This window comes from Pteropus alecto, unplaced genomic scaffold, assembly GCF_000325575.1.
Source record: "Pteropus alecto unplaced genomic scaffold, ASM32557v1 scaffold239, whole genome shotgun sequence".
Lineage (NCBI taxonomy): Eukaryota > Metazoa > Chordata > Mammalia > Chiroptera > Pteropodidae > Pteropus > Pteropus alecto.
Genome location: NW_006494613.1, coordinates 12,520,859 through 12,546,133, shown reverse-complemented (window position 1 = coordinate 12,546,133; position 25,275 = coordinate 12,520,859). Strand labels below are relative to the sequence as shown.

General features: G+C 33.2%; 1 protein-coding gene across 2 annotated transcripts in view; it reads right to left on the bottom strand.

The window, feature by feature from the left end:
- Nucleotides 1-25,275, bottom strand: part of CADM2 (cell adhesion molecule 2) — a 974,765-nt gene that overhangs the window by 136,869 nt on the left and 812,621 nt on the right. For both annotated transcript variants that reach the window (XM_006926238.1, XM_006926237.1), the window contains 2 exons: nt 23,934-24,086; nt 21,593-21,730 (listed from right to left, as the gene is read on the bottom strand). In XM_006926238.1, coding sequence (XP_006926300.1) covers nt 21,593-21,730; nt 23,934-24,086 — 291 coding nt within the window. The remainder of the gene's footprint in view (nt 1-21,592; nt 21,731-23,933; nt 24,087-25,275) is intronic.

Below are 25,275 nucleotides of genomic sequence, written 5' to 3'. Positions count from 1 at the left end.
TAATTAAAGTGCCAAAAGTTAAATACAAAAAGAGAATCTTAAAAGCAGCAAGAGAAAAGCAGTTATTTACCTATAAGGGAGCTCCCATAAGATTGTCAGTTGATTTCTCAACAGAAACTTTTCAAGCCAGGAGAGATTCACACAAAATCTTCCAAGTGATGATAATCCAAGACCTACAACCAAGATTACTCTATCCAGCAAAGCCATCATTTAGAATCGAAAGACAAAGAGCTTTCCAGATAAGAAAAAGCTAAAGGAGTTCATCACCATCAAGCCAGTATTATAGTAAATGTTGGACAAATTTCTTTAAAAAAAGGAAAAAAAGAAAAAAAATACATATAAATAATAAAGTGAAAATATCTATATATATATCTAGTAATATACACATAACATAGTTACTTTAAATATAAATAGACTAAATGTTCCAATCAAAAGAGAGGGTGGTTAAATGTATAAAAAAAACAAGATCCTTTCATATGCTGCCTATAAGAGACTCACTTCAGATTAAAAAATACACACAGACTGAAAGTAAAGAGATGGAAAAAGATATTTCATGAAAATGGAAACAAACAAACAAACAAAAAAACCTGGGATAGCAATACTCATACCAGAAAATTAGGCTTTCAAACAAAAGCCATAACAGAGACAGTGAAGGACCCAGTAATCCCACTTCTGGGTATTTATTTGAACAAACTCAAAACACTACTTTAAAGGGACATAAGAACTCATATGTTTACCACAGCATTATTTACAATAACCAAGATATGGAGATAAGCTTAGTGTTCATCAATAGATTCATGGATAAAGAGGTGGTACATATATACGATGGGATAGTACTCAACCACAAAAAATTACATCTTGCCATCTGCAACAGTATGGATAGACCTAGAAGATATTGTGCTGAGCGGAATAAATCAGATGGAGAAAGACGAATACCATATGATTGCACGTGTACGTGGAATCTAAAGAACATAAGCAAGGAAACAAAACAGAAACAAACTCATAGATACAGAGAACATTTGATGCTTGCCAGATGAGAGAAGGGTTGGGAGAAAGGGTAAGTGAAAAAGGGAAAAGGATTAAGAAGTACAAATTAGTAGTTACAAAATAATCATGGGGATGTAAACTTGAGCATAAGGAATATAGTCAATATTGTAATAACTATGTATGGTGTCAGATGGGTAATAAATTTATTTTGATGATCACTTTGTAAGTTATATAAATGTCTAATCACCATTTTGTACACCTGAAGCTAATATAATATTGTATGTCAACTGTAAATTAAAAAAATAAAAAATTAAAATGAAATATATTTATTTGTATATATATACACAGCTATACACACATAAATATCAGTTTTTATATTATGCATCTTTATGAGACTTGGATTGTGGAATAGCAATCTGCTGATATTTAAGATTTTATATTGTCTATCTCATCAAGAGCAATGGTGGGAGAAAAATGGCAGATGTAAGTGTGAGTTAGACTGCTGAAGCCTCCCAAATCAATAAGTTTAAAAGTCCTGAGTCAGTTTAGCCAAAGAACAACAAAAAAAAGGTCTTCTGAACTTCTTTACATCCAAATCTTTTTATAAAATTTCATATTTTAACAGACACCTCCACATTTGTCTTCCCAAATTTATAATATTAGTCACCTGCCTCTATAGATTTGTAATTTCTGACCACTTTTGGACTAGATTTTTAGAAAGATAATCCTCTAAAGTGAAGTCCTCGAGAAGCTGCCTTGTTCTCATAATTTTCCTAATCACTCTGAGCAGTGCAATATGAACTATTCTGATATTTTTGTTCCCTTCACTTTTGTATTTTACAAACAGAGCTAGAAAGAGATAGTCTCTTTTTTTTTTTTTGCCTTTTTTTAAAAAAATAAATTTATTTATTTATTTTAATTAGTTTCAATTATACAGTACATTGGTTAGAGATTTATATAGTTCATAAAACGATCCCCCCCCCTCCGCCAATTGCTCCCTCCTTGCCCTGGCCCTCCATCTAGCCAACATATTAATGCTAAATGCATTCCCTATGCTGTGCTCCCCATCATTGTGACCATCTATCAATAACTAATTTGTACTTTTTTAACACTTCACCCCATTCTCCCAGCCCTTTAAATCCCCTCCCCTCCATCCATCAGCAAATTGTCCACTATATTTGTGAGTCTGTTTTTGATTAGTTTGTTCTTTTTGTTTCTTAGATTCCGCATATAAGTGAAATCATATGGTATTTATCTTTCTGTGTCATTTTTATAAAGGAAAACCCTGTCCTGCATCCTGTGGTAGCCCTCTGGATCAGACTTGTACCTAAAGTGGGCCAATCTCCTTTTTAATCCATTGTAAGGTCATTAGACCACCCTGGGAATAAGACAGGACTTAAAAACAGCCTCTGCCTTGTTCCCAGTATTGAAAAAGCCATATAGTCTCATCATCTGGGAAAATCTCTTAGAGATCATGTAAAATATAATGATTTCTTTTGATCTATTTCAGTCTTCCATTCTCTGGCTATCCACCACCATCACTGAAGGGTCTCAGTGTGTACCCCAGATATTGATGCATATATAGAATTTTAATTTTACTATTATTTTCAGAGCTGGGGGATTTAAATGTATTTTTTGATGGATCAGATGATAATTTTAGTAGAACAATTCAAAGAATTTATTCTGAATCCATCCCACTGCTATTAATGGTATTTTGATTGTTTGACATCATTTTTAGTAAGCTAGCTATATGTCCCATTACCATAGAGAGGAGGAATTGTAAGCATTATATGAGATAAATTGGCGTTATCATCAAAAAATTTGGAATGACCATAGTAGACAACTGGGTATGTTATGAAATTACTGCTTAAAAGAAGTTCTATAGATCAACATTTCTAAAATAAAATACATCATTTTTAGAAGATAACCAATTTTCTCACATTTTTTTTAACTGACATAAAGTAACTATGCCTGGTTAACTCACTCAATAACTTAGATGCATGTTTTAAAACCAGTTTGTGTTAGAAGAAATGTCAGTATTTTTCTCCTTAAGGTTAAGTATTCAAAGGTATTTTACAAAACATTTTTCTTTAATAATGAAGGTAAGAATTTCATTTTATATTTGTTTTAAACTTTCTCCAGACCAAACATATTAAAGCAAAGTCTAACATGGTAGAACTTTAAATTCTGGTAACCACTATCACTTTGTCACTGGAGAAGACTGCAAAACAAACTCTTGAGGCAAATTTCATCATTGCTCACTAGTACTCCTTCATACAACTCCAATGTGAAAGGAGTATATTTTTTAAAATTCTCATTGTACTCCTCTTTTATATAGGATGCCAGTCATAATGCTATTTTTTCAAGCTATGGCTCCACCATTAACTGGCAACACAAACTGTTTTACTTGCAAGGAATTTTACTGAAACTCAGTGTTTGTTAATAGATTTCAAAAGCTTAGATGAGCAAAATAATAACATTTGTGGAGCATTAATAAAGGAGAGGTATTACATTTATTTAAATATCCTAAAATCTCTTTCTCTCTTGATTTATTCAGATAAGCAGAATGTTATACTTTTTATCAAGTTTTTCTTAAGTGTTATTCCACAGGTATGCATTCAAAGGTACTATGAATCTTGCTCTATATAATCTAGAACTAACTCAATTCAGTATATATGCATACACACTCTGAAACATGTTAATTCAGAGAGAAACTCTCCCCTGACTGTCAATACCAGGAAACATTGACCTTTTTTGTACACTTGGCTTGTGGATATAATAATTAACTGATCCTATCTCTTTCTTTGACGTAGCTGAAAAGTACTGATAATAGTTTGTGATTTATCATTGGCAAATGAAAAAGGCCTTATGAAAATAATTTGCTTACTGATTTCACTTCAGTGTCATCTTATTTTTCTACACTAATCTGGCTGCTGCTCTATATTCGATAACATTACTTTTATACTAATCAGTGATTTTTGTATTTACACAGATCATTCCAGAACCAAATAAATTACAAGAGTTACATTACCTCAAAAACCCTGGAACCAGTTCAAAACAATATTTAAATATCTATTAAGATTTAATATTTTAGAATGCTAAGAACAATATTGCTCAGTCTAGGAGAACAATCAATAAGGAGTAGAGTCACTTTATTTGAACATTATTAAGGTAAAGTTTCACTCAAATGATTGATTAAGCCAACATTTAATTATCTATTTAGTTTTCTGTGACTTAGAAGAATACTCAGAACTGGGTTGCCCAATCCAGGAGAATATCTGGTAAAGAAGAGAGTCACCACCTTTAACAATTATTAAAGTCTGAGACTGCGTTAACTCAAATGAGTCATTCATTCTGTATGTGAAAACCTTGAGCTCTTACCACGTGTTTGATACCATGCCAGATTCTGTATAAAAGGTTACATAAAGAAAGAAATTCTAGTCTAGTGAAGGAGACAGATATGTCAATATATTATTTAAATATTTTAGAAGGATTATTAGTATGTTCAAAATATCAAAGAGAATAATAGTTTAAGTATTAAAGTGTTAAGATCAGGTCTACAATCTGATCCTCACCCCATTAGATATCTCTTTGAAAGGGGTGTCAAAGATAGACTATTTAGTAGAAATATGGTTACTCAGGAAATTAGTTAATAATTGTGATAGTCCAAGAGAGAGATTAACTTATCCTCAGGAAAATCTTCTTTATTTTTATTATCACTTTCTTTGAATAGTCAGCAATATAAATATCTTATTATTTCTGCATCATTAATATAATGAGCTAAAAAGCAATATTTGTCAGTTTCAACAAGGTCTTCCTTTTCTGTTTTACAGAGCTCATTTATGAACTGCGAAGATATATTTTGCATAATTTCTGGACACTTTGGACTTAATTCACACTCTACCATTTATTCATAAATACAAAAACCGAAAAAGAGGTAGGGCAGGGAAGAAATAGGAGTCATTTGCAAATCTGATTCCAGACCACAATAGTGTATTAAGGAATCTTTTATATTTTATATCTAACAGATTTACAGTCATAAAATCTAAAAATTATCTCTATATGTGAAAATAAATTTGTAATCCTCTATAGTGTCTGTATTTGATGAATCTGATTGCATGATGTCTGCCAGAACCAAGTTTGCCTTTTAATAAGAAATCTCCTTTCTATGTAGTTTATTTTGCTCATTAATTACCATATTTTGTAATATGTGGCCCCAGACAGGTGTGATTAAACCTGAAGAGGAACGTGACTCCACAGTGCCTAATCTACAAGCAGCAAGCATAAAACGTTATTCTCAAATATAAACAATGTAATTAACTAGTCTGTTTCATGTTTTCTATCATACATTTTAATAGCAGTAGAAGAACATGAAGAACTCAGTAAAATGGAATCTAAAAAGATATATTTGAGAGCATATGCATATGCATACACAATCATACTCATATCTCACAGGTGGTCTTTGGACAGAAATGATTTAGCAAAACTAATGAGAGAGCTGGATTCATGAAGTAGAGAAAGGTATGCAAAATAGAGGAAGAAGCAATTAGCTGGTTGCAGTTAGAGACGGAAAGGAGCTAAATCAATATGATGCTAGTTCATCAATGAATTCTTTATATTCAGAGAATAACCTTTAGATTATAACTAAGTTTTTTGATACTCCTTTCACTTGGCAATGGTCAGGAAAACCTTACAATAACCTCATTTCCCTCGAGAGTAAGTTGAGTTAGCCTCAGTGCCATTAACCAAAAGTGTGAACATGAGAGGTCAACTTTTACTTGTAACCTCTTCTACAAAAAGAATTTATATTTCCTGCATTACTTTTTCTTAGGCTGGATCAAAAAGATTATACCATCTGAGAAAAAAAAAAAAATGTATTCCCTGATTCTAAGCCATATGCCTGAGGGTGGTCACTATATTTGTGTAGATTATAATGTCTTTTCATCTCTTGAAGATTAAAAGATATGTGATTTATATCAAAAAAAAAAGTTTTATCTCAGGCTCCCCAAATGATAAAAAATGTCAGAATATTTTTAAAAATTCCATTCCTTAAACTCTATGAGAAAGAAAATAAAAATACCTATTCTTTTGAGCAAACTCCATAAGCACCAGCAAGTATGACTCCTTTGCCACGGTCCAGCCACGACAGGATCCAGGGGGCCCCAAAGGTGGGCGTCAGTGCGGAAGACAGTCGACTACACAACTCAGAGGCGGTCTGACACTGTTCCGTTTTATTGTAATTAGAGTACAACTTTTATACTTTTTATTTTGGCATTTGATTATACTTTGTAGTTAAGGTAGCAGAGAGTTAAATTTCTGTGGTTAGGCGAAGCAGAAAAATCTTCTAGAGTATATTATTATTAATGTTCATGATTAACTAGTACATTTTTCTCTCAATCATTAGAACAGAACTACCTGAAGGAACAATCTAAACTTTTAATTCTTATATCTATTACGTAAAATACAGTTTGATTTAAGTAAAGGTGATAGATAGATGTATTCATAACAGCAAGTATTGGCTTCTGGGCAGACATTGTTCTTCTTTCTGCCTGAAGAAATCTTTTAAATGCTATTTGATTTATGCTATATCTAAAGTTCAAGCTGAACCTTTCTCATAGCTGTTCAAAAGTTTCCTTGGTGAAGTATTGAGGAAAATATTTATAAAAATCAGTTGTACAAAGCTGCTTTCATAAGCTAAGTTTCTGTTCCTTTGTTTTTTAAGCACCAAGGAGGTCCTGACCTAGCCAGCCTTTCTATGAAACTTAAACTACTATAAGGCACATGAATTCCATCTTTATTCACTATACGTATACTATCTTTATTATAAGCTCCTGTATAAGGCAAAGGAAGATCAGGTAATCTTTTCATACTATTAGCCCCCCTAGGTGGATACCAGAGTTTTCTATTTATCCACTAGGCCACAAAAGGAGGCACAGGCTTATGAGTAAATTTCTTATCCTTTACTAATTTTTCTACTAACTGCATGCGAACAGGAGTATAAACTGGTTCTAGTAATTCAGCTTGTTATAATTTATTCATAACATCTTTAAGAGGCGTGTCAAAAGGAATTTCTCTTAATAATTGTTCACATAAAGAGTTTACGCATTCTGGATACGTCAGGGTGACTAGAGCTGATTCCATACGTGGGGAATTTACTGTTTTTTCCTCAGAGCCAATTTTGAGGAAATCCATTTATACAGCGTTTACACTTACTAGAATTTGTGCTACCCAAATTCCCCCTATTAATAGGATTGTTTCTAAGAAACCAATTATCCCTAAACACATGACACATCCTCATTCTTGACGATGCATTCCTTGAAGCCTCTGTCCCCATCTCCGGACCTTGTCATGCAGTAGGGTAGAAAGAGGACGCAGCAATCCTTTCAAACATTTATGATGATGTAGTTCTAGTCATCAATTTATTTCATGTAGAATTTAGTGCATGTAAGAAAAATCAACATGTCTTTCATTTACCTTTTGTGAAAATGAATCATTTGCATCAGTAAAACATTTGTATTAAAATCTTAGCTTTCTGAATGCTATAATGTTTCTCTGTACTATGTACTAGCATAGTTTTATTGATTACTTTTCAACAGGTTTTCTTGCTTTCTGAACAACATAACATTGTAAAATTCCAATTACCTACTAGGACATTCACAAGTTTCAATGTAATTCATACATTTGTAAAATAAAAGATAATTTGGAATTTAAAATTTGTTTTTCTCTTTATCTCTTTTTTTTTCCCACTATTTTTTCCCTCTCTACTCCCCTCTCGTTATTTCTCTCTCTCTCTCTCTCTCTTTTTTTTTCTTCTTCTCTTTCTTTTTTTCTCTCCAGGCAGGCTTAATTTTTATACTTCTGTAGAGTTTTCATACCTAGATTTAAGACAAAGTCTGAAAAATTATAGATGCTTAATAAGTATGTTTTAAATTAAAATAATGGCTATTTCAGTCAGGTGAAGCATTCCTTCTTTTCCTTCTAGTAAATAGACTCATTCCATGTCAGTGTGTATAATTTGGGGCAGTTTTGTCAATATGTCATTATTTTTCTTTATAGTGGATGTCTTTTTAAATTGTTTTATCATCACTTTCTTGAAAAATTAAAGATGTTATTAGCCAAATCTCTGATTAAGTGAAGAGTTTTTGACTTGTAACATTGCAAAAGCTAAAGACAGATTATCAAAGATTGGCAATTAGACATACTAAATCTAAATAAATAATTTTTATCAGATTCAATTCTATTGCTTTGTTATATATTTTCCACTTTCTTGACTGCTATGGATTATCACTATTATCTTTCACTCACATCTATATATACACTAAATTTGCTTATTTATCCCCTTTACTATTTTCTATAGGCATAGTAATCTTTAGTGTAGCCCAACTAGATCAAAATTCCACGTGCCAGAAATTCCTAAGGATGAGAGTTCAGATATATTTAACTATAGATAAAAGAAGGAGGAGGAAGAAAAGAAGAAGAAGATAAAGAGGAGGAAGAAAGAATATTGCCAAAATTATTAAGAAAAAAAAACTAAATTAAAAAATAACTACATTAAAAATATATCAAACTATTAAACTATTAAAACATTTTCTTATTCTTACATGATCTTTTCATATAAAGTTTATAAAAATGATGAAGAATATAATTAAAATTATCTATAATTACAAAGAAAAAAATTATAAAAGTTTCATCACCTGTAGAGGAAAAAAAATAAAAATTTGAATATAAAATGGTCAAGAAGAGAAATACAAATTTAGTCTATAAAAAAGAAATGTCAGAGAATGAGAGACAAATGAATTTGTAAGAATAAATAAAGGAAGATATTTCAAAGATGATATATTAGAATAATTTATGAGTCAACATTGTGAAAACATGTGAGTATAAAAAAGAAATCAGAGGGCAACTTCTGGGTCATCAGCAAAGGAGATCTGCAGACTCTACAGTGAAACAATCAGAACTGGTAAAAACTATTTAAACACACATACGCGTGCACACACACACACACACACACACATACACATTTAAGTTCTCTGAAAATTGTGCTAATAGCATATAGCAAACGAAGACACAATTATTCAAAAAATGTTACTTAATCTTAGTAAAAACAGGTAGAGTCTGTGGTACTGGAGCCATGATCTGCTCCTTACCTTCATCTAATGTAGGGAGGAGGTATGAGAACTAAATGTTAAGTCAAGCTGTATTCAGAGTCTATGATATGCTGCTATCAGACTATGGGGAATCCCACAGAACAAAGGAAGATCCCTTCTAGGATTACTAACAAACCATTTACTCATACAGAGACGTGAAAACAGAGTCTTTAAGTTGTACCCTACATTCATTCTCTACAACTAAAACCACGAGTAGCCTATGGAATAAAGGTTGAGGATTACCAGCAGTCTTTCTCACTACATACCCATGGCTTTTACACTATATACCCTTACCTTCACACTGTATATCCATATCATCAAGTGAAAGTAAGTAAACGAATTCTTTCAACTAAGAGCGATATGTAAACTGAATTTCCTAAACTCTCAGAGTCTTTGTCTGTGTTTTGGCCTGTCTTTTTTCTCCCAGTTTTTTCTCTTCGGCACTAACACTCTTTGTCTCTGAGAGGACAACACACTTTCTCTATGGAGCATTATCTCTTATTTAATAAATTTTCCTTTGACTCTAACTCTGGCATGCACTTGAATTCTTTCCTGCATGTAGTTAAGAACTCTCTCTCTTAGTGCAGGTCTTGACTGAGTAAATGTAGCCAAAAACATGAGGTTTCTCCTCCCTGCCAGCTCCCAATCAAAGATTATAGTATTTTCCCAGGAGAGGATGACAGCCAGCATTTTTTATTCCCTTCATTTACAGAGGGTAAATTGCAGGTAAGTGTGGCTGAAAGATTGGAGTTCTCTTTCTTTAGTCAGTCCCCACTTGTAGGCCAAGAATACAGGGACCTCAGTAGATAACACCTAGATCATTCATAGAATAGAGGTTTCAAGCCAGAGAGGCAACTCAAGAAGACCAACGTCTGCCACTGTCCCCAACCCCAGCATTCTGCTTTTAAAATAAGAATGAGTGTACTTCAAAAGAAGTAGGCCATGCCCCCAGTTTAGGAGTAGTGTCATATTTTACCCAGGGTAAGAGACAGGCTATAATAAGAAAGTTCTAAAGAGCTCTCTGCAATAATTGGCTTTGAAACAGAGACTTGAGAAGCTCAAGCCTAGAGCCCTCTTGAGAACAATGAAGATTTTGGTGATTAGCACGTAAAAAGAGAATAGTAGCTCCCTGTGACCAACAGGCTAAACTTTCGGCTAGCTAGTTTATAAAAGAAAACCAGAGAAAGAAACAGTTAGGTAGAACCTTCCTGCAGTCAAAGAAGACCTCAAAGACTGGCCTCAAAAGAATGTCCAGCAAAGTGTTTCTGCAGTTTAATTGGATCAGCTGTAGAGAAATTTATGCACAGAGTGTTGTTGAAAATGACAGAACTGTAGCTAACAAATAGTGGAGGGGCACGTAATACCAGCAGAGGCAGATAGCTTGACAGAGACATCAGAGAAAGAGAAAAAGAGAACTTTAGGAAAACCACTGTCATTCCAGAGTGACTACCCACATGCCAAAGGCTGTGTCTTTAGAGTGACATCACAGGTTTTGCACTGCAGTAGAAATAGTCTTGTCTAAGTAACTAAATAAATAAATAAGCAAACAACAAACTACAGGGTGAGATCAGTATCCAGAGTTGCTCAAAATATTATCTAAACGTCCTGCTTTCATCAAAAATTATAACACATGCAAAGTAACAAAACAGAGTGACTCTAACACAGGCGGAAAAAAGCAAAATCAGAAACTATTGGTAAGAAGACCCAAATAAAGAACTTAACAGACAAACATTTCAAAGGATTTATTATAAATATGTTCAAAGAACTAAAAGAAAGCATGATTAAAGAAGTAAAACAAAATAATGTAAACAGCAATAAAGAAGAAGAAATTATAAAGCAGAACCAAATGAAAGTTCCGGAATGAAAAAATTAGGAAGACTCAACAGTAGTCATGAGCCAAAAAAAAAAAAAAAATACAGATCAGTACAGATTATATAATCTGAAGAAAAGAGAGGAAACAAAAATTAAAAATTTTAACAAAGCCTGAGAGTAATTTAGGATGCCATTAAGCACAACACTTGTGTAATAAGAACACCAGAAGAAAAGAAGAGAAAGGAGTAGAAAAAAAATTGGAGAAATACTGATTTAAACTTTATTAATTTGATGAAAAATATTAATCTTTACATCCAACAAGCAATGAAATTGAAATAGGTTAAATGCAAAAAGATTTACACCCAGAAACATCATAACAAAAAAATGTCAAAACAAAGTCGAAGAAAATAAGCAATGTTGAAAGCAGGAGAAGTAAAACAACTTTCACAAACAAAAAGTCTCCAAAAATATTAACAACTGACTTCTCATCATATACAATGGAGACTAGAAAACAAAATGTGAAATGGTAGATGGAAATGACCCTATATCAATAATATTATTTGTCAAGTTATTAGAAAGATGTAACAATTACAAACATGCATACATCTAAAATAGAGGACCCAAAGTATATAAAGCAGAAAACATATGGCCCGGCAATTCCTTTCCTAGGTACATATCCAAGAGAAATAAAAATATGTTTCTATACAATTTGCACCTAAATTTTCATCGCAGAGTTATTTATAATAACTAAAAACTGTAAAAACCCAAATGTCCATCAACTGATGAATACATAAATAACATATGGTGTATGTATACAATGAAATAGCATTCAATAAAAAAATAATGGAGGAGAGGGTTCAAAATGGCATAGGAGGTAGTGGCTGTGCATGCCTTCTATAGCAACCACAACAAAATTATAACGAAACTACAGAGCAATCAATACATGGGATCACCAGTGGTCTGGCTGAACAGAAGCCCTATATTAGGTTCCCTCAAACAACAGGTCACCTCTAAACAGTAGGAAGGGCAGAGACATGAAATGGCCTGATCCCACAACCATATGTGGTGATCTAGATTTGAGAGAGCTATTTTGGGTGCAGTGCCCCCTCCCCAACCTGAAGAATGAGGGATCCCAGCCACACACTGTGCTCCCCATCCCAGGATGCCAGTGCTAGGAAGAGAAATCCCTACAACCTCTGGCTGTGAAAACCAGTGGAGGTGGAGGCTAAGTGAGACAAAGGGCTGTGGAAGCAGAGACTTTCCTTTTAAGGGTCCATGCTTGGCCTTATTTGCTGACAGATTCACTCTCTCTGAACTCCAGTGCTAGGGCAGCTGCTCTTGGGGTGCCAGGGATATATGGGGAGGCGTTGAGTTGTCTGGCTTCAGAAGGAGGGCTGGAAGGGCAGCTGGCTCTTGGACAGAGGTGCAGGTAGAAACCATTGTTCCTTTGTTGAACTCCTCACCTTCCAACCTGCATATACAGCCACCATTAACTTGGATAACATAGGTTGCTCCACCCAGGGGATTCCCCAAGACTCTGCCTCTCCCAACTTGTAGGCCCACCTAAGCTGATTCCAGTGATTTATTCCATACAGACAGACTTTCATAAAATCTCTCAAAGGCTCACAAAACCCAAAGAAGCAGTATGTGTCCTCGGCATACCCTGTACCTTTTGTGGAGCCCCACACCAGTAGCATCAAGCCTCAGTTTCTGACTTGGCCCCTTGAGGCACCTATAAGCCCAGCATGGGTGGCAGCCATATTGTGGATTGCTTGCTGATTCTTACTAGGGGGACCTGGAGGCACACAAGCTGCAGCTGAATTTGGCCTGCAGCTGGACACCTCCCAGGTCTGTGCCAAGAGGCCTCACAGGATACCTACTACATAAAGCTTCCCTGCTAAGACCAAGTGACTTAAGAACCCTACCTAATATATAGAAACAAATGCAGGGAGGCAACCAAAATAAAAAGACAAAGAAGCATGTCCCACATGAAAGAACAGAACAAAGCTCCAAATGCAGAGGTCAAAACGCTCGTTCTAAAGATGCTCAATGAACTTAGGGGAAGAGTAGATGAACTCAGAGAGAACTTTAACAAAAAGATAGAAAACATAAAAATGGAGATGGAAAGCACAACAGGGAGCCAAAAATGAGGAATATAATATTTGAGATGAAGAGTACATTAGAGAGAATCAACTAGAGTGTGTAAAATGGAGAATTGAATCAGCGTCATAGAGGATGGAGTAGCAGAGGTTATCCAATAGGAACAGCAATAAGGAAAAAGAATCCAAGAAAATGAAGATAGTTTAAGAAGCCTCTGAGACAATATTAAGCATAACAACATTGCATCACAGGGGTACCAGAAGGAGAAGAAAGAGAGCAAGGAATTATAAAACTATTTGAAGAAATAATACAAGAAAAGTTCCCTAACCTGGCAAAGGAAATAGACATACAACCCCAGGAATTCTAGAGAGTCTCAAACAAGATGAAACCAAAATAGCCCACATTAAGATACATAATTAAAATGCCAAGGGTTAAATTTAAAGAGAATCTTAAAAGCAGCAAGAGAAAGCAGTTAATTACCTACAAGGGAGCTCCCATAAGACTGTCATCTGATTTCTCAGTAGAAACTCTGCAATCCAGAAAGGTTTGGCATAAAATATTCAAAATGATGAAAACCCAGGACCTACAACCAGGATTACCTTATCCAGCAAAATTATCATTTAGGATCAAAGGACAGATAAAGAGCTTCCCAGACAAGAAAAAGCTGAAGGAGTTCATCACCACCAAGCCAGTATTATGGGAAATGTTGGAGGGACTCCTTTAAGGGGAAGAAAAAGAATGTATCAAAAATATGAATAAAGTATGACAATAACTACATATCTAAAATAAGTACTTCAAATGAAAAATAATTAAATGTTTCAATCAAAAGATAGAGTGACTGACCGGATAAGAAAACAAGACTCTTACATAGCCTGCCTATAAGAGACTGATGTCAGATTAAATGACACACACAAATGGAAAGTAAAGGGATGAAAAAAGATATTTCATGATGGATCTAGAGAATAGCATGCTGAGTGGAGTAAGTTAGATAGAGGAAGACAAATGCCATATGACTGCACGTATACGTGGAATCTAAAGAACAAAATAAAAAATAAAAAGCAGAAACCAACTCATAGATACGGAGAACATTTTGAGGGTTACCAGATGGGAGGGGGTTGGGGGGAGTTAGTGAAAAAGAGGCAAGAGATCTAGAAGTACAAATTGATAGTTATACAATAATTATGGAGATAGAAAATATAGCATAAGGGATATAGTCAATAATATAATAACTATGTACGGAGTCAGAGGGGTACTAGATTTATTGGGGTGATCATTTCATGAGTTATATAGACATCTAGTCACTATGTTGTACACCTGAAATTAATATAGTATCACATGCCAACTATAACTGAAAAGTAAAAAATATATATTGTTTAAAAAAAGTAGTTCCATATATATTATTTGGGAGAATAAAAAGATAGATTAGGTAATTAAGTACCACAGTTAAATATTCTAATAAAAGAAAAACAATATTTAGTGTATTTGAGACTGAAGATCATGTAGAGATAAAGAAAGATGTGCCTTTTCAACCCAGGTGCTCTTAGTAGGGTCAGGTCTTTCTTTTTTTCTGTGAGAATATATCATTTGTTGTGAGACTGAATACAGATATTTTATTTAACAACAAAACATAATGAAGTACTGATATATGCTATAATAGACAATTCTTGAACGCATTATGCTAAGAATGTAGTTACCATAGACCATATATGGTATGATTTCATTTATATGAAATGTCTACAATGGGCAAATTTATGGATATAGAGAGTAGATTAGTGGTTTACTAGAGCTAGGAGGAGGAGATTAAGGGGAAATAGTGAGTGATTACTAACACATATGACATTTCTTTAGGATTATGTAAATGTAAAATTGATTGTGGTGAGAATTACATACTAAATTTACAAAGAAACAATGAATTATAAACTTAAGTTAAATTGATGATATAGTAATTATTTCTCAATAAAACTGTAATACAAAAGATAAAAATGGCTAATCTATTTGGCTTCGATTTAGGAGGTACATTTAAAATGGACATTTAAAAAAGTTATTGAATAAAAAAAAACAAAAACAAAAAGGCAGATGGGTCACTCTCTTGGAAGATAAAGACTTTATATAAGAACTACTATCAAGAAACAGAATATTTAATATTCAAGTTAGTAAATCAAATAGTAGACAGAACACACTCAGAACTTTATGATGCAACTTTAATCCATGCTACTATAGAATAATCTCAGTAAAATAAACGATTTCTATCAATTCCCCATTACCAAGGCAAATGGAAGGAAGGTTACCAATGCACTTAAATACTACTACACTAAGAAGTCAATTAGGCTATAAAATTGTGAAAATAAATAAATGAATAAATAAATAAAAATATTGGAACAGTTTTAATGACTTTTATTGATCGAAGAACAATAACAAAAAAAGATTTTTAGAAAAATCGGTTTAATAAATTTTGTAAAATATCCTCCTGGGTCCAAAGATCATTCCAAAGTTGATTAGAGCAAGACATTTTTTTCTCAGACTCCACGGAAAAATACAAAATAAAAAAAACAAGACATGAAGAACTGAATTTCCATTTAAAACAAAAAAACAAAATAAACATAAAAACAAAAAACAAAACTAAAGCTAAGCAATGCGAGAGATGTCTTTCTTAACACATGAAGAAGCCATAAAGGATATTTAGAAAATAACCTGAGGAGAATTTAAGCAGCAGTTGAATCCTTCCATTAGCAAATGAGAGCTAAAAAGTTAGCAAATTTTAATATTTATCTTAATGTGATCTCAAGATTGCTCATAGGTTGATGAGTCCTGAGTGATTGAGCTGTGTACTTGCCTCAACCCTTAAGTTTAAAATATTGATTAAAAAAAAGTTAAAAACACTCATTTTGTTGATAGAAAGCTCGTTCTTGACAATAAGTGAAATCCAATTAAAAATTATATTTATCTCATACATGCTATAATTTTCTTTTCCAGTCCCACAACGTAAAAGAATCTATGACACCACTGGATTTCTTTGGCTAAATAAAACAATATCTAACCTTTAAAACTGGCAGAATTGTTCATGTAAAATATTCTTTCAAAATGAGTTTAGATGCATTTAACTCTCATTCATTTTCATCCTTTAAAATTCAATATATCACATTAAAACAAACAAGCAACAAAATTAAGACACATTGCCACTGAAATAAAAACAATATTTCTCTACTTTCAAAAAGAAAATCAGAAAGAACTGCTTCTAGACAAGATGAATAGAGCCAGATTTACTTCTCACCTGAAAACAATTTTCAAGATATTGAACAACATAACTAGGGACAGTGATCCCTGAGAGACAGAAGACAAATGAGGTGAACCCTAAAATCTGTTCCTGCTTAATGCCTTGAGAGATTTTCAAGGTTGTGGCACATGGAGAGAAACCTATGCAGTATCTGGCGGCTCGCCTGAGTTAAGGAGGTGAAGCTGGGTGACTGAGAAGGCCAAAGCAGTTAGAGTCTGCAGAGAAGAGTTTCAAAAAGAAGAGAACTGAACTAAGAGAGAACTCAAAACATCTTCAAGTCCCCTCCAGTATTTGGCAAAAGAGGTACTGGCCAGTGCATCTGTGTGAGGAAACTGAGACTGGGATAAAAACCACCTAAAAGAATTAAAGGAAATAGTACACAATGCTCACACAGGGCTGAGAATAGGGCCTATTCTGATCAACTTAATTGAAAAATCTCATAATTGGTGTACTGGACGCTCAGAAGGATTTTACCTCAGTAATGAGAAAAACATTTTTTCTTAGAATAAATACTGCTCTGGTTCTGCTGTAAGAAATTTAAAAGCTCTGAAAGGATTAAACTCTTTCTAAGTAACTTAACCTGAACAAAGCTTAAAAATGTTTATAGAAATATAAGAATATTTAGCACCAAAAAGGTAAAATTCACAATGTCTGGAATCCAATTAAAAAACTACTATGCATTCAAAGAAGAAAAATGCTATCTATAATGAGATCAATCAATCTATCGAAAATAACTTAGACATAACACAGCTGAGAGAAATAAAAGACAAGGGCATTAAAAAATATAAAACAACTCAAAATGCATTCAAAACGTTTTAAAAATACAAAATTTATGGAAGTAAGTTTTTGTAATCTTGAGTTAGGCAAATTATTTCACATATAATACCAAAACACGGCTCATCAAGTAAAAAAAAAAAATAATAATAGATGCAAACTGTAAACACCCTAAAAGCCTATCACTAGATAAAGGAATAAACAATTATAGTATAGCGCCATACAATGAAATACTAATCAGCAACAAATAGGAACTATCATTATACATGTACCAACATGGATGGACCTCAAAATATATATGTTGAAGTAAATAAATAAAAAAAGAAGAGTACATACTGTATGATTCTATTTATATAAATTCTACAAAATATAAACTAATTTATAATGACATAAAATGAAACAGTAGTTTCCTGGAAACGAGGTGAGGGTGGCCAGAGAAGGTCAATAGGAGGAGATTTGGAAGATGTGTGACCAAACTTTTGTAGATGATAAATATAATCATTACTTTTATTGTGGTGATGGTTTCATCACTATATACATTTGTGAAAACATACCAAACTGCATATTTCGAATTATTTTTTGTCTATTTTATCTTAATAAAGCATTTTTTTAGTAAAAATATTTTTAAAAGTACAGTTTCTCAAAGATTTTTTTGATTCTTTGCCTTCATCAATCACTCATACACATAAGGATAATTGTTTTATCTCTTTCATTAAGAGGTCTATGTATTTCATAGTGTGGCCTGGAGAGTCTTGAGTCTTGAGGTAATAATACACTTAACGGGATTCAGAAAACTTCAAGTCGTATATATATATACACATGCACACAAACACACACTCACACAGGTATAATTAATGCTATTTTTTTCTCATTTAATACAGTGCCCAGCATGGTCCAGATTTAAATGGCAAAGTGGTAAGTATAAAAAAAGAACACAAAAAATCATCTTTTCATGGTGTACACTACAAATTTAAATACTAGTACATTCAATTAATCCTTATATAATACAGAGATTTTAAACTTGAGGACCCAAATCCTTCCTTTTTATTTTCTTTAAGTTAGCTTCAGAGAATTCACAATCTCTGTGTACGTTTGCATTTCACTTACTCAAAATTAAAATTTTGTACAATTGATGTTAAATGAAGCATTAGACCAAAACTAGTTTTGCAACACTAAATAGAGTATTTAAATTAAATATATAATCTACCATTTCTCAAGATAAATTCCATAGAGTTCAATAGGGGAAAAAACATGAAATGAATAAATAACAAAAATAATATTATGTGGTCAAAGAATATAGCTAAGATGTTAGCTAAAGGGATTTTTGCAGTAATTCTCAAAAATGTTAAAATGCTAAAGTACATTTTGATTCTGTTTTAGAGAATCTCCTAAGCATAGACTCAGAAAGTATATATAATATTAAGAGTCATTTTCTAAAATTTAGTAGATTGAGACCTCTTCCTCTCTTTCCTGAAATATATATTTAATACTTTGCTTACTGGTTTCTAATCCTATGCATCCTCAAACTATAATGAGCCTAAATATCACCAGATTAATAAATATTAGAATTTCTAGGCTTGATATCCAGAAGTTCTGATTTAAAAAGTCTGTGTTGAGACGAGGAATCTGCATTTTTTAAATGAATCACCTCAGGTAATTCTGATCCAAGCAGTCTAAAGGTCACCTTTTGAGAAATACAACATTCATAAGTTCACTCGCACTTTTCCAAATGCTAAATAATTACTTAGTAAGTAGAATACAGTGAAATTATACTATATTTAGCCAACCTAAAAATGAGCAGCTGCATTATTTTTGATTGATATCAAAGTGTATGTCAAAAAATCTGTTCAGACAGGGAAACGGCTAAAGTCAACTTGAGCTTGAAGGTCAAACCTTTGAAACACACGATGTATAATAAATAAATAACACTTGTAGAATACAACCAATATTATTAGGTACTGGCAAGATTAAATTGATGGATATGCAAGCTTTGATGGATATGCAGGTTACAACATAGCATTCTTAGGGGAGGGGAGGAAGTTCTGTTAGAAGTATTCTGCATACATGAAGAGCTGATGACATTTTAAGAAGCCTAAAACTAAAGAAGTCCCTCATTATGAGATGATAGACCTTTTTATGGACAAAGTTCCTCTCCTAGTCAAAGTCACCTAACTCCAAAAGCTTACTAAGCATATTCTTTTAGATTCTACAAATTACTTCATCTACAATATCTTAAAGACTAAACATATTATCACTGTTTCTGAACTAATTTTTCCTAATGCCTTTCTTATTTCCACATGCTCATTATTCAAGTCACTCAGGCACTCAAATTTTATCATCTCTGACTTTTGTTTTTGCTCCATCTCCCAGAATCATTCACCAACATTCACCTGAAATTTGTCTTCTCTTTCAAATCCATCATTAAAAAAATCCACTTTATTCTATTTAAAAATTCCATTTTACTCATTAGCTCATTGTTGGAATGTCCCTTAACTACTCTTTTAGCTTAGGCTTTCTCCTCAAATTTAAGTGTTGAATCTTACCCTTAGAATAAGCCTAGTTTTTGCCAGATGTATCACCATGAGAAATAATTCTGCCTTTTTAAATCTCAGTTTCCTGATATTGCCGTGTAACAAGTTATTGCAAACTTAGTGGCTTAAAGCAACACACATTTATTATCTCACATTTCTGTGCATTAGGAGTCCTGATAGAAATTTGCCTGGTCCTGTTCTCAGTGTCACCAGGCTAAAATAAAGGTGTTGGCTGGGGCTGCAATTCCCTTCTGAGTTTTAGGATCCCTTTCAAGGTCTCTGGTTGTTGGTAAATTCATTCCTTTGAAGCTATATAGCTGAGATTTCCATTTTCTGTCACTCAGCTGTCATTCAGGAACTGCTGTCATTCAGGAACTGCTTTCAGCTCCTAGAAGTCACCCACAGTTCTTTGCCACATGACCCCTTAGAGAGCTCATAAGATAGCTATTTGCCTTCTTCCCAGCCAGGAGGAGAATGTCTCTCTGATTCTTCATTTTTTATTAAAGACCTCACCTTGCCTTGATAATCCCATTTGATGAACTCAAAAGGAACCCATAATTATATCTGCAAAATCCCTGTTAGAAGATAACATATTCAAGGCAGTGATATAATATATTCGTAAGTCCCTCCTACACTCAAGGGGGTTTATACAAGGGTGTAGATCATAGAGGGTTATGAATTTTGCCTAACAATGTAAAAACTAGTTTGCTGAAAAAGTAAATCTTAAAATTTTATGAGAGCAAATGCTCAGACTACATATTACCAAACTTACACACAGAATGGAATGTTTATATAGATTCTCAGAAAGTCAATAAATTTAGGAAGGCAATACACCTCTTTGTCCCATAGTATATGGCAGATATTCAGATTTTTTTTGCTTCATAGAAGATTAAAAACTGCAATAAAGCCACAGGTGGTTTAGGATGCAGAGCTGTCTAGAGGCATCAAAGGGATTTCTTAGTCAGGCTTATGGGGGGTAGAGTGGAGGAGGTTTCAGAAAAACATAGTGAAGTAAAAATTATGATTGTTTCATTCTACTGTTTGAGGGTAATTGAAAAAAAAAAAAGTCTCACCATTGCCTACAGAATAAATTCCAAACTCCTTAATCTAGAATAAAAGATCTCCCATGACTTATTTGGCCCCTGCCTTCCTGTGAAGCTTCATCTGTATTTTCAGCCACTGCTCTGCACTAGCATCACCGTCCTAGCTCCACCTCAGATCATCAAGCATTAGATTCTCATAGGAGCACCAGTCCTTGGTGTCAAAAAGGTTAGTGACCGCTGGACTACAGTACAGTGTAAGTATAACTTTTATATGTACTGAGAAACTGAAAAATTTGTGTGACTCACATTAGTATGATATTAGGTTTATTGAGGTGGTCTGCAATCAAACCCAAGGTATCCCTGTACTATGCATTTTTACTGAGACGAGTACATTGTTTTTGCCTTCTGTGAAGATTAGGAATCAGATTTATTAATGTTTACTCAGTTTTATTCTCAAAACTTTGTAATTCCAGACACCAACGAATTTAAGAAATAATTCATGAAGTCTGTCTGTAATTTAAATAAATTCCTAAATAATATCTAACTTATATCTAGTGCTTACTACTGTCAAGCACAAATCTATGTGCTTTTTTATATATTAGCTCATTATATATATATGAGATAATATATAAAAAAATATATATATTATGTATATATAATGTATATATATATACACTCATTTATTTCTCCAACTTTCCCATGAGATATATCTTTAGACATGTTTTACATAAGAGGAAATGAGCATGAGATTATATTAATATAACTTCTAAAATTACCTAATTTAAGAAATGAGTAAATCTGGTTCAAATTACACTTAATCAGAAAGTGACTGTGATTTGAAAAAGAAAATGTAAAGTGTATGTAACTTTGCATACTACTATGAGCACATTAATTTTGATTTGGGGTCCTTTTCCCATTCTTTACCTTTAATCTCTTTGTCATTTTTGAACCATCTTATGTCAGCTGCGGGTTTACTACCAGATGTTTTACAAGTCAGCTGCATCAAGTCTCCCTCCATAACTGGTGATGAAAATCCACTAATTTGAGGCTTTTCAGGAACACCTGAAATTTAAGCAAACAAATGAACTGAACACTGATCTCCGGGGTTGGTTCATTCTTGTGACTATTACTTTCACAAACAACTCTAAACTAGGTGATCGACAACAAGTTATATCAATAATAATAAAAAAAAAACCTGCTATATAATAAAATAAACTGCTTAACATATATATAGATAGATATAGATAAATTTATATATACACACATGTATACACACACATATACATGTGTGTTTGTACATTTTTATATATATCTAATCTCCGAAAGCATTTATTTAGTTCAAAGTAGTTTATATTAAATTTTACCTGCAGAAGTGCTCTTTGTAAATCTTAAAAACATCCATTCAATATATTTTAAGATTTACCAGTATAAGAAGTTAAGAATGTACATTGTTTACACTGGTTAAAAAAAAATTCACAAAGCACATTTCTTTATTCTTTAGCAAATTATGATTTAACTAAAGTAGAACCTTTTATTCTTGACTTCATAATTCTTCAAGCTTAAGAAAGACGTTTTTATCTGTGTACAAATAAATACATTTTAGAAGTAAAGTTTCATTGATAATTTCAACTATACTTTTCTGATTCTTCTAAAGTAGAGAATGTCTCTTGATATTGTTTGTATTAGAAATACAGTTGTAGTTTTGTGGAACATGATACATATTATTTTTAATGCTAACCACTAATTGCTTTTTCTACTCTAAATCATCCAATCAATAAGCAGATAACTAATATGCAGAAATAGTATATGGGTGATTTAAATAATAGAACATTATACGTTTTGGAATGTTCTATTATTTGGGGGGGGATGATATCCTGTTGGTGTAGAGGTTTATTGAAATTTATTCTAAAATTATTTAATAATAAAGGCAGACTGAAAGTTTCTTTATTGTACTATTTAATTCAGTTTGAAAATAATAAAATGTAAGCAGATTGGAAAGCACCAGTGAGAGAAATACACATTTAAACAACAAAGATAAATGACAGATCAACATATTCCAATTAAATAGCTAGTTGTTTTTGTTTTTTTCCTGTTCACCTTCATATTGCCTTAAAAAAATTTTATATCACACCATCATTTAATAAGCTGAAATCATCCACTTGCCTATCCTTGGGGTCTCAAGATGGTTCTCTACAGACTAATACTTTAACCTTAGGCAGTTGTTATCCTGAAGTACTCCATTTTAGTGGTTATATTTTGTCCTTAATGGCAAGCTTGTGAAGATTTTTATAAAACAGTCTCAGTGGGACTTGCAAAGAAACATGTTTCTTATCCTATGCACAAAACCAATTCGGTGGCTGGATTAACCTTAATATTCTCACCCAAAAGAACAGCATGTGTTAGTTCTTTTAAATGCAATGTAATGCCTTTATGTATCAAAAAAGGAAGGCAAACTAGGGGCAAAAAAAAATCAATCTTTAAATTCCTTTAACTTGTTCAGTACACAGGTGTGCTTCAATGAACTGCAGCAATTTCAGCTGATTGGGCCACTGACATTTGTGGAATCACAGAGAGCTCTGAGGCACAACTTTATTTCCTTGGAATCTCTATGAATGTATTGCTTTTGTGTCACTTTACCCTTTGGGAAAATGACCCAATATTTAGAGAATAGAAGTACAAAGAAGGTACAAGCTGCATGCACAAGTGACATTATGTATTTCATTTAGGAATCTAGATAACTACAAAGTTAAAAGGTGAGAAGATACATAGAAATGTCAGGGCATTTAAATGCATTGAAATACACAAAGGGGTCATATCTGAAAGCCATAACATATAAGAGAAGGCCCCTATCAGGTGACTGATATGATAACATGGAGGAGCACCATATAGATGTGTTGAATTTATTATGTTCATTATTCTACCACTTTATAAAAGGATCATCATATATACAATACATAGACAATTTGATACAAAGAAATTTAGTTGAAAAACAAGAAATCTGCTGTCTATTGCTGGCTAAGAAATAAAATAGCCCTGTGCTCTCAGAAGTCATACAAATCTTTACACCTCCCTTTGTCTATTTGTAAAATGGAAAAAGTGACTAGGTGATTCTTTCAATGTCCTTTGTTACACTGTAGCAGAGAAGGGATTAAACTACATCTATTATTATGATCTTCAAAATGTATATGTTTTTATGAGTTATGTTGTTCTAGCAATATGCATTTCTCTGGCTGGTGATTACACCGTGTTAGTCCCTTTCACTTACCCAGAACAGTGAGATAGGCCTTGGAAGTTTTGACAGGCATTGTAAATAAAGAACAGGTGTACTGTCCTTCATCGGAGAGAGACACATCACTGACGCTGATACTCAGTTCATGCCAGGAAGCCCGAACCAGCTCAATCCTATTGTCTCTTAAAGCTGGAAAGGGAAAAAAAATTAAAATGTGAATAACAACATTAGAAAAATTCAGTGCTGTTAGACTACATATTTTTAGTACAACATAATAAACATTTTCTTTTTTTGGCCATACATCTAAATCCTTCTTCCTGAAACAGTTTAAAGGACAGTTTAAATATATTGAAATATTTTATCAGATTGTTAACAAAATCAAAGTAGAATTAAGTGCTCCTTAAGGTTCTCAAAAATAACTTTTTAATTAAATGATTATATCTAGTACCTTACTTTGGATGAGGTAGATGATGATGATAAAAATGGCTTTCTTCCACAATTTTTCATGGAATGCTAGTGCCAAAAAAAACTGTAAACAAAAAGGTTCACTTCTATGGACAGATAAATTTGGGAAATTTAAGGCTGCTACATTTCTTCCAAGAGACCAACAATGAGCATAAGCATACTAAAAGCTCTTTGCAGTAGAGACACCCATTGAACTTCATTTAAACCATTCAGATGAAAAGCACCTGTAAAGTACTAGATGTTAAAACTTGCTCTCATTCGAATTGGAGCATCACTGACAGCAAGTGCCCATGGAAAGTGATCTTTGTCCCCAGTGGGCTGGAGACACCCCTTTGCTCCCTAGATACAATGGCCTGTCGGAAAGCATTGGCAGCAGGAGAATCCCTCTATAAGTACCCAGCCCTAGAAATGATCTTCCCATAACCTAGGGAACCACCTAGAGCCCACAGAGCTACCAGGCAGCTGTCCTGGGGGAGCACCTTTGTCCCCTTAGGTGCACCAGTGTACATCAGTGTAACCCTCAGTGGAAATAGACAACTTAAGATGACCAAATAGAATTACAAAGGCCCTGACAAATTGGTGAACCACAGCCTGCAAATATATGGTAGAACCTATATGCTAAACCTAAACAGAATGACTGCCTCCTAGAATAGAATATTTAAATATGGTCCAGAGTTTCCTAATATAATAGCCAAATGTCAAAAATACAATAAAAAATTTTAAAAAATCACTTGTCACACCAAATGCAAGAAAAATCATAATGTGAATGAGAAAACGTAATCGACAGATGCCAACACTGAGTTGCAATAGATGTTGGAATTATCTGACAAAATATTTAAAGGAGCCACCATCAAAAAATATTTTAATAAGCATTACTAATTATCTTGAAACAAATGAAAAATAGAAAATCTCA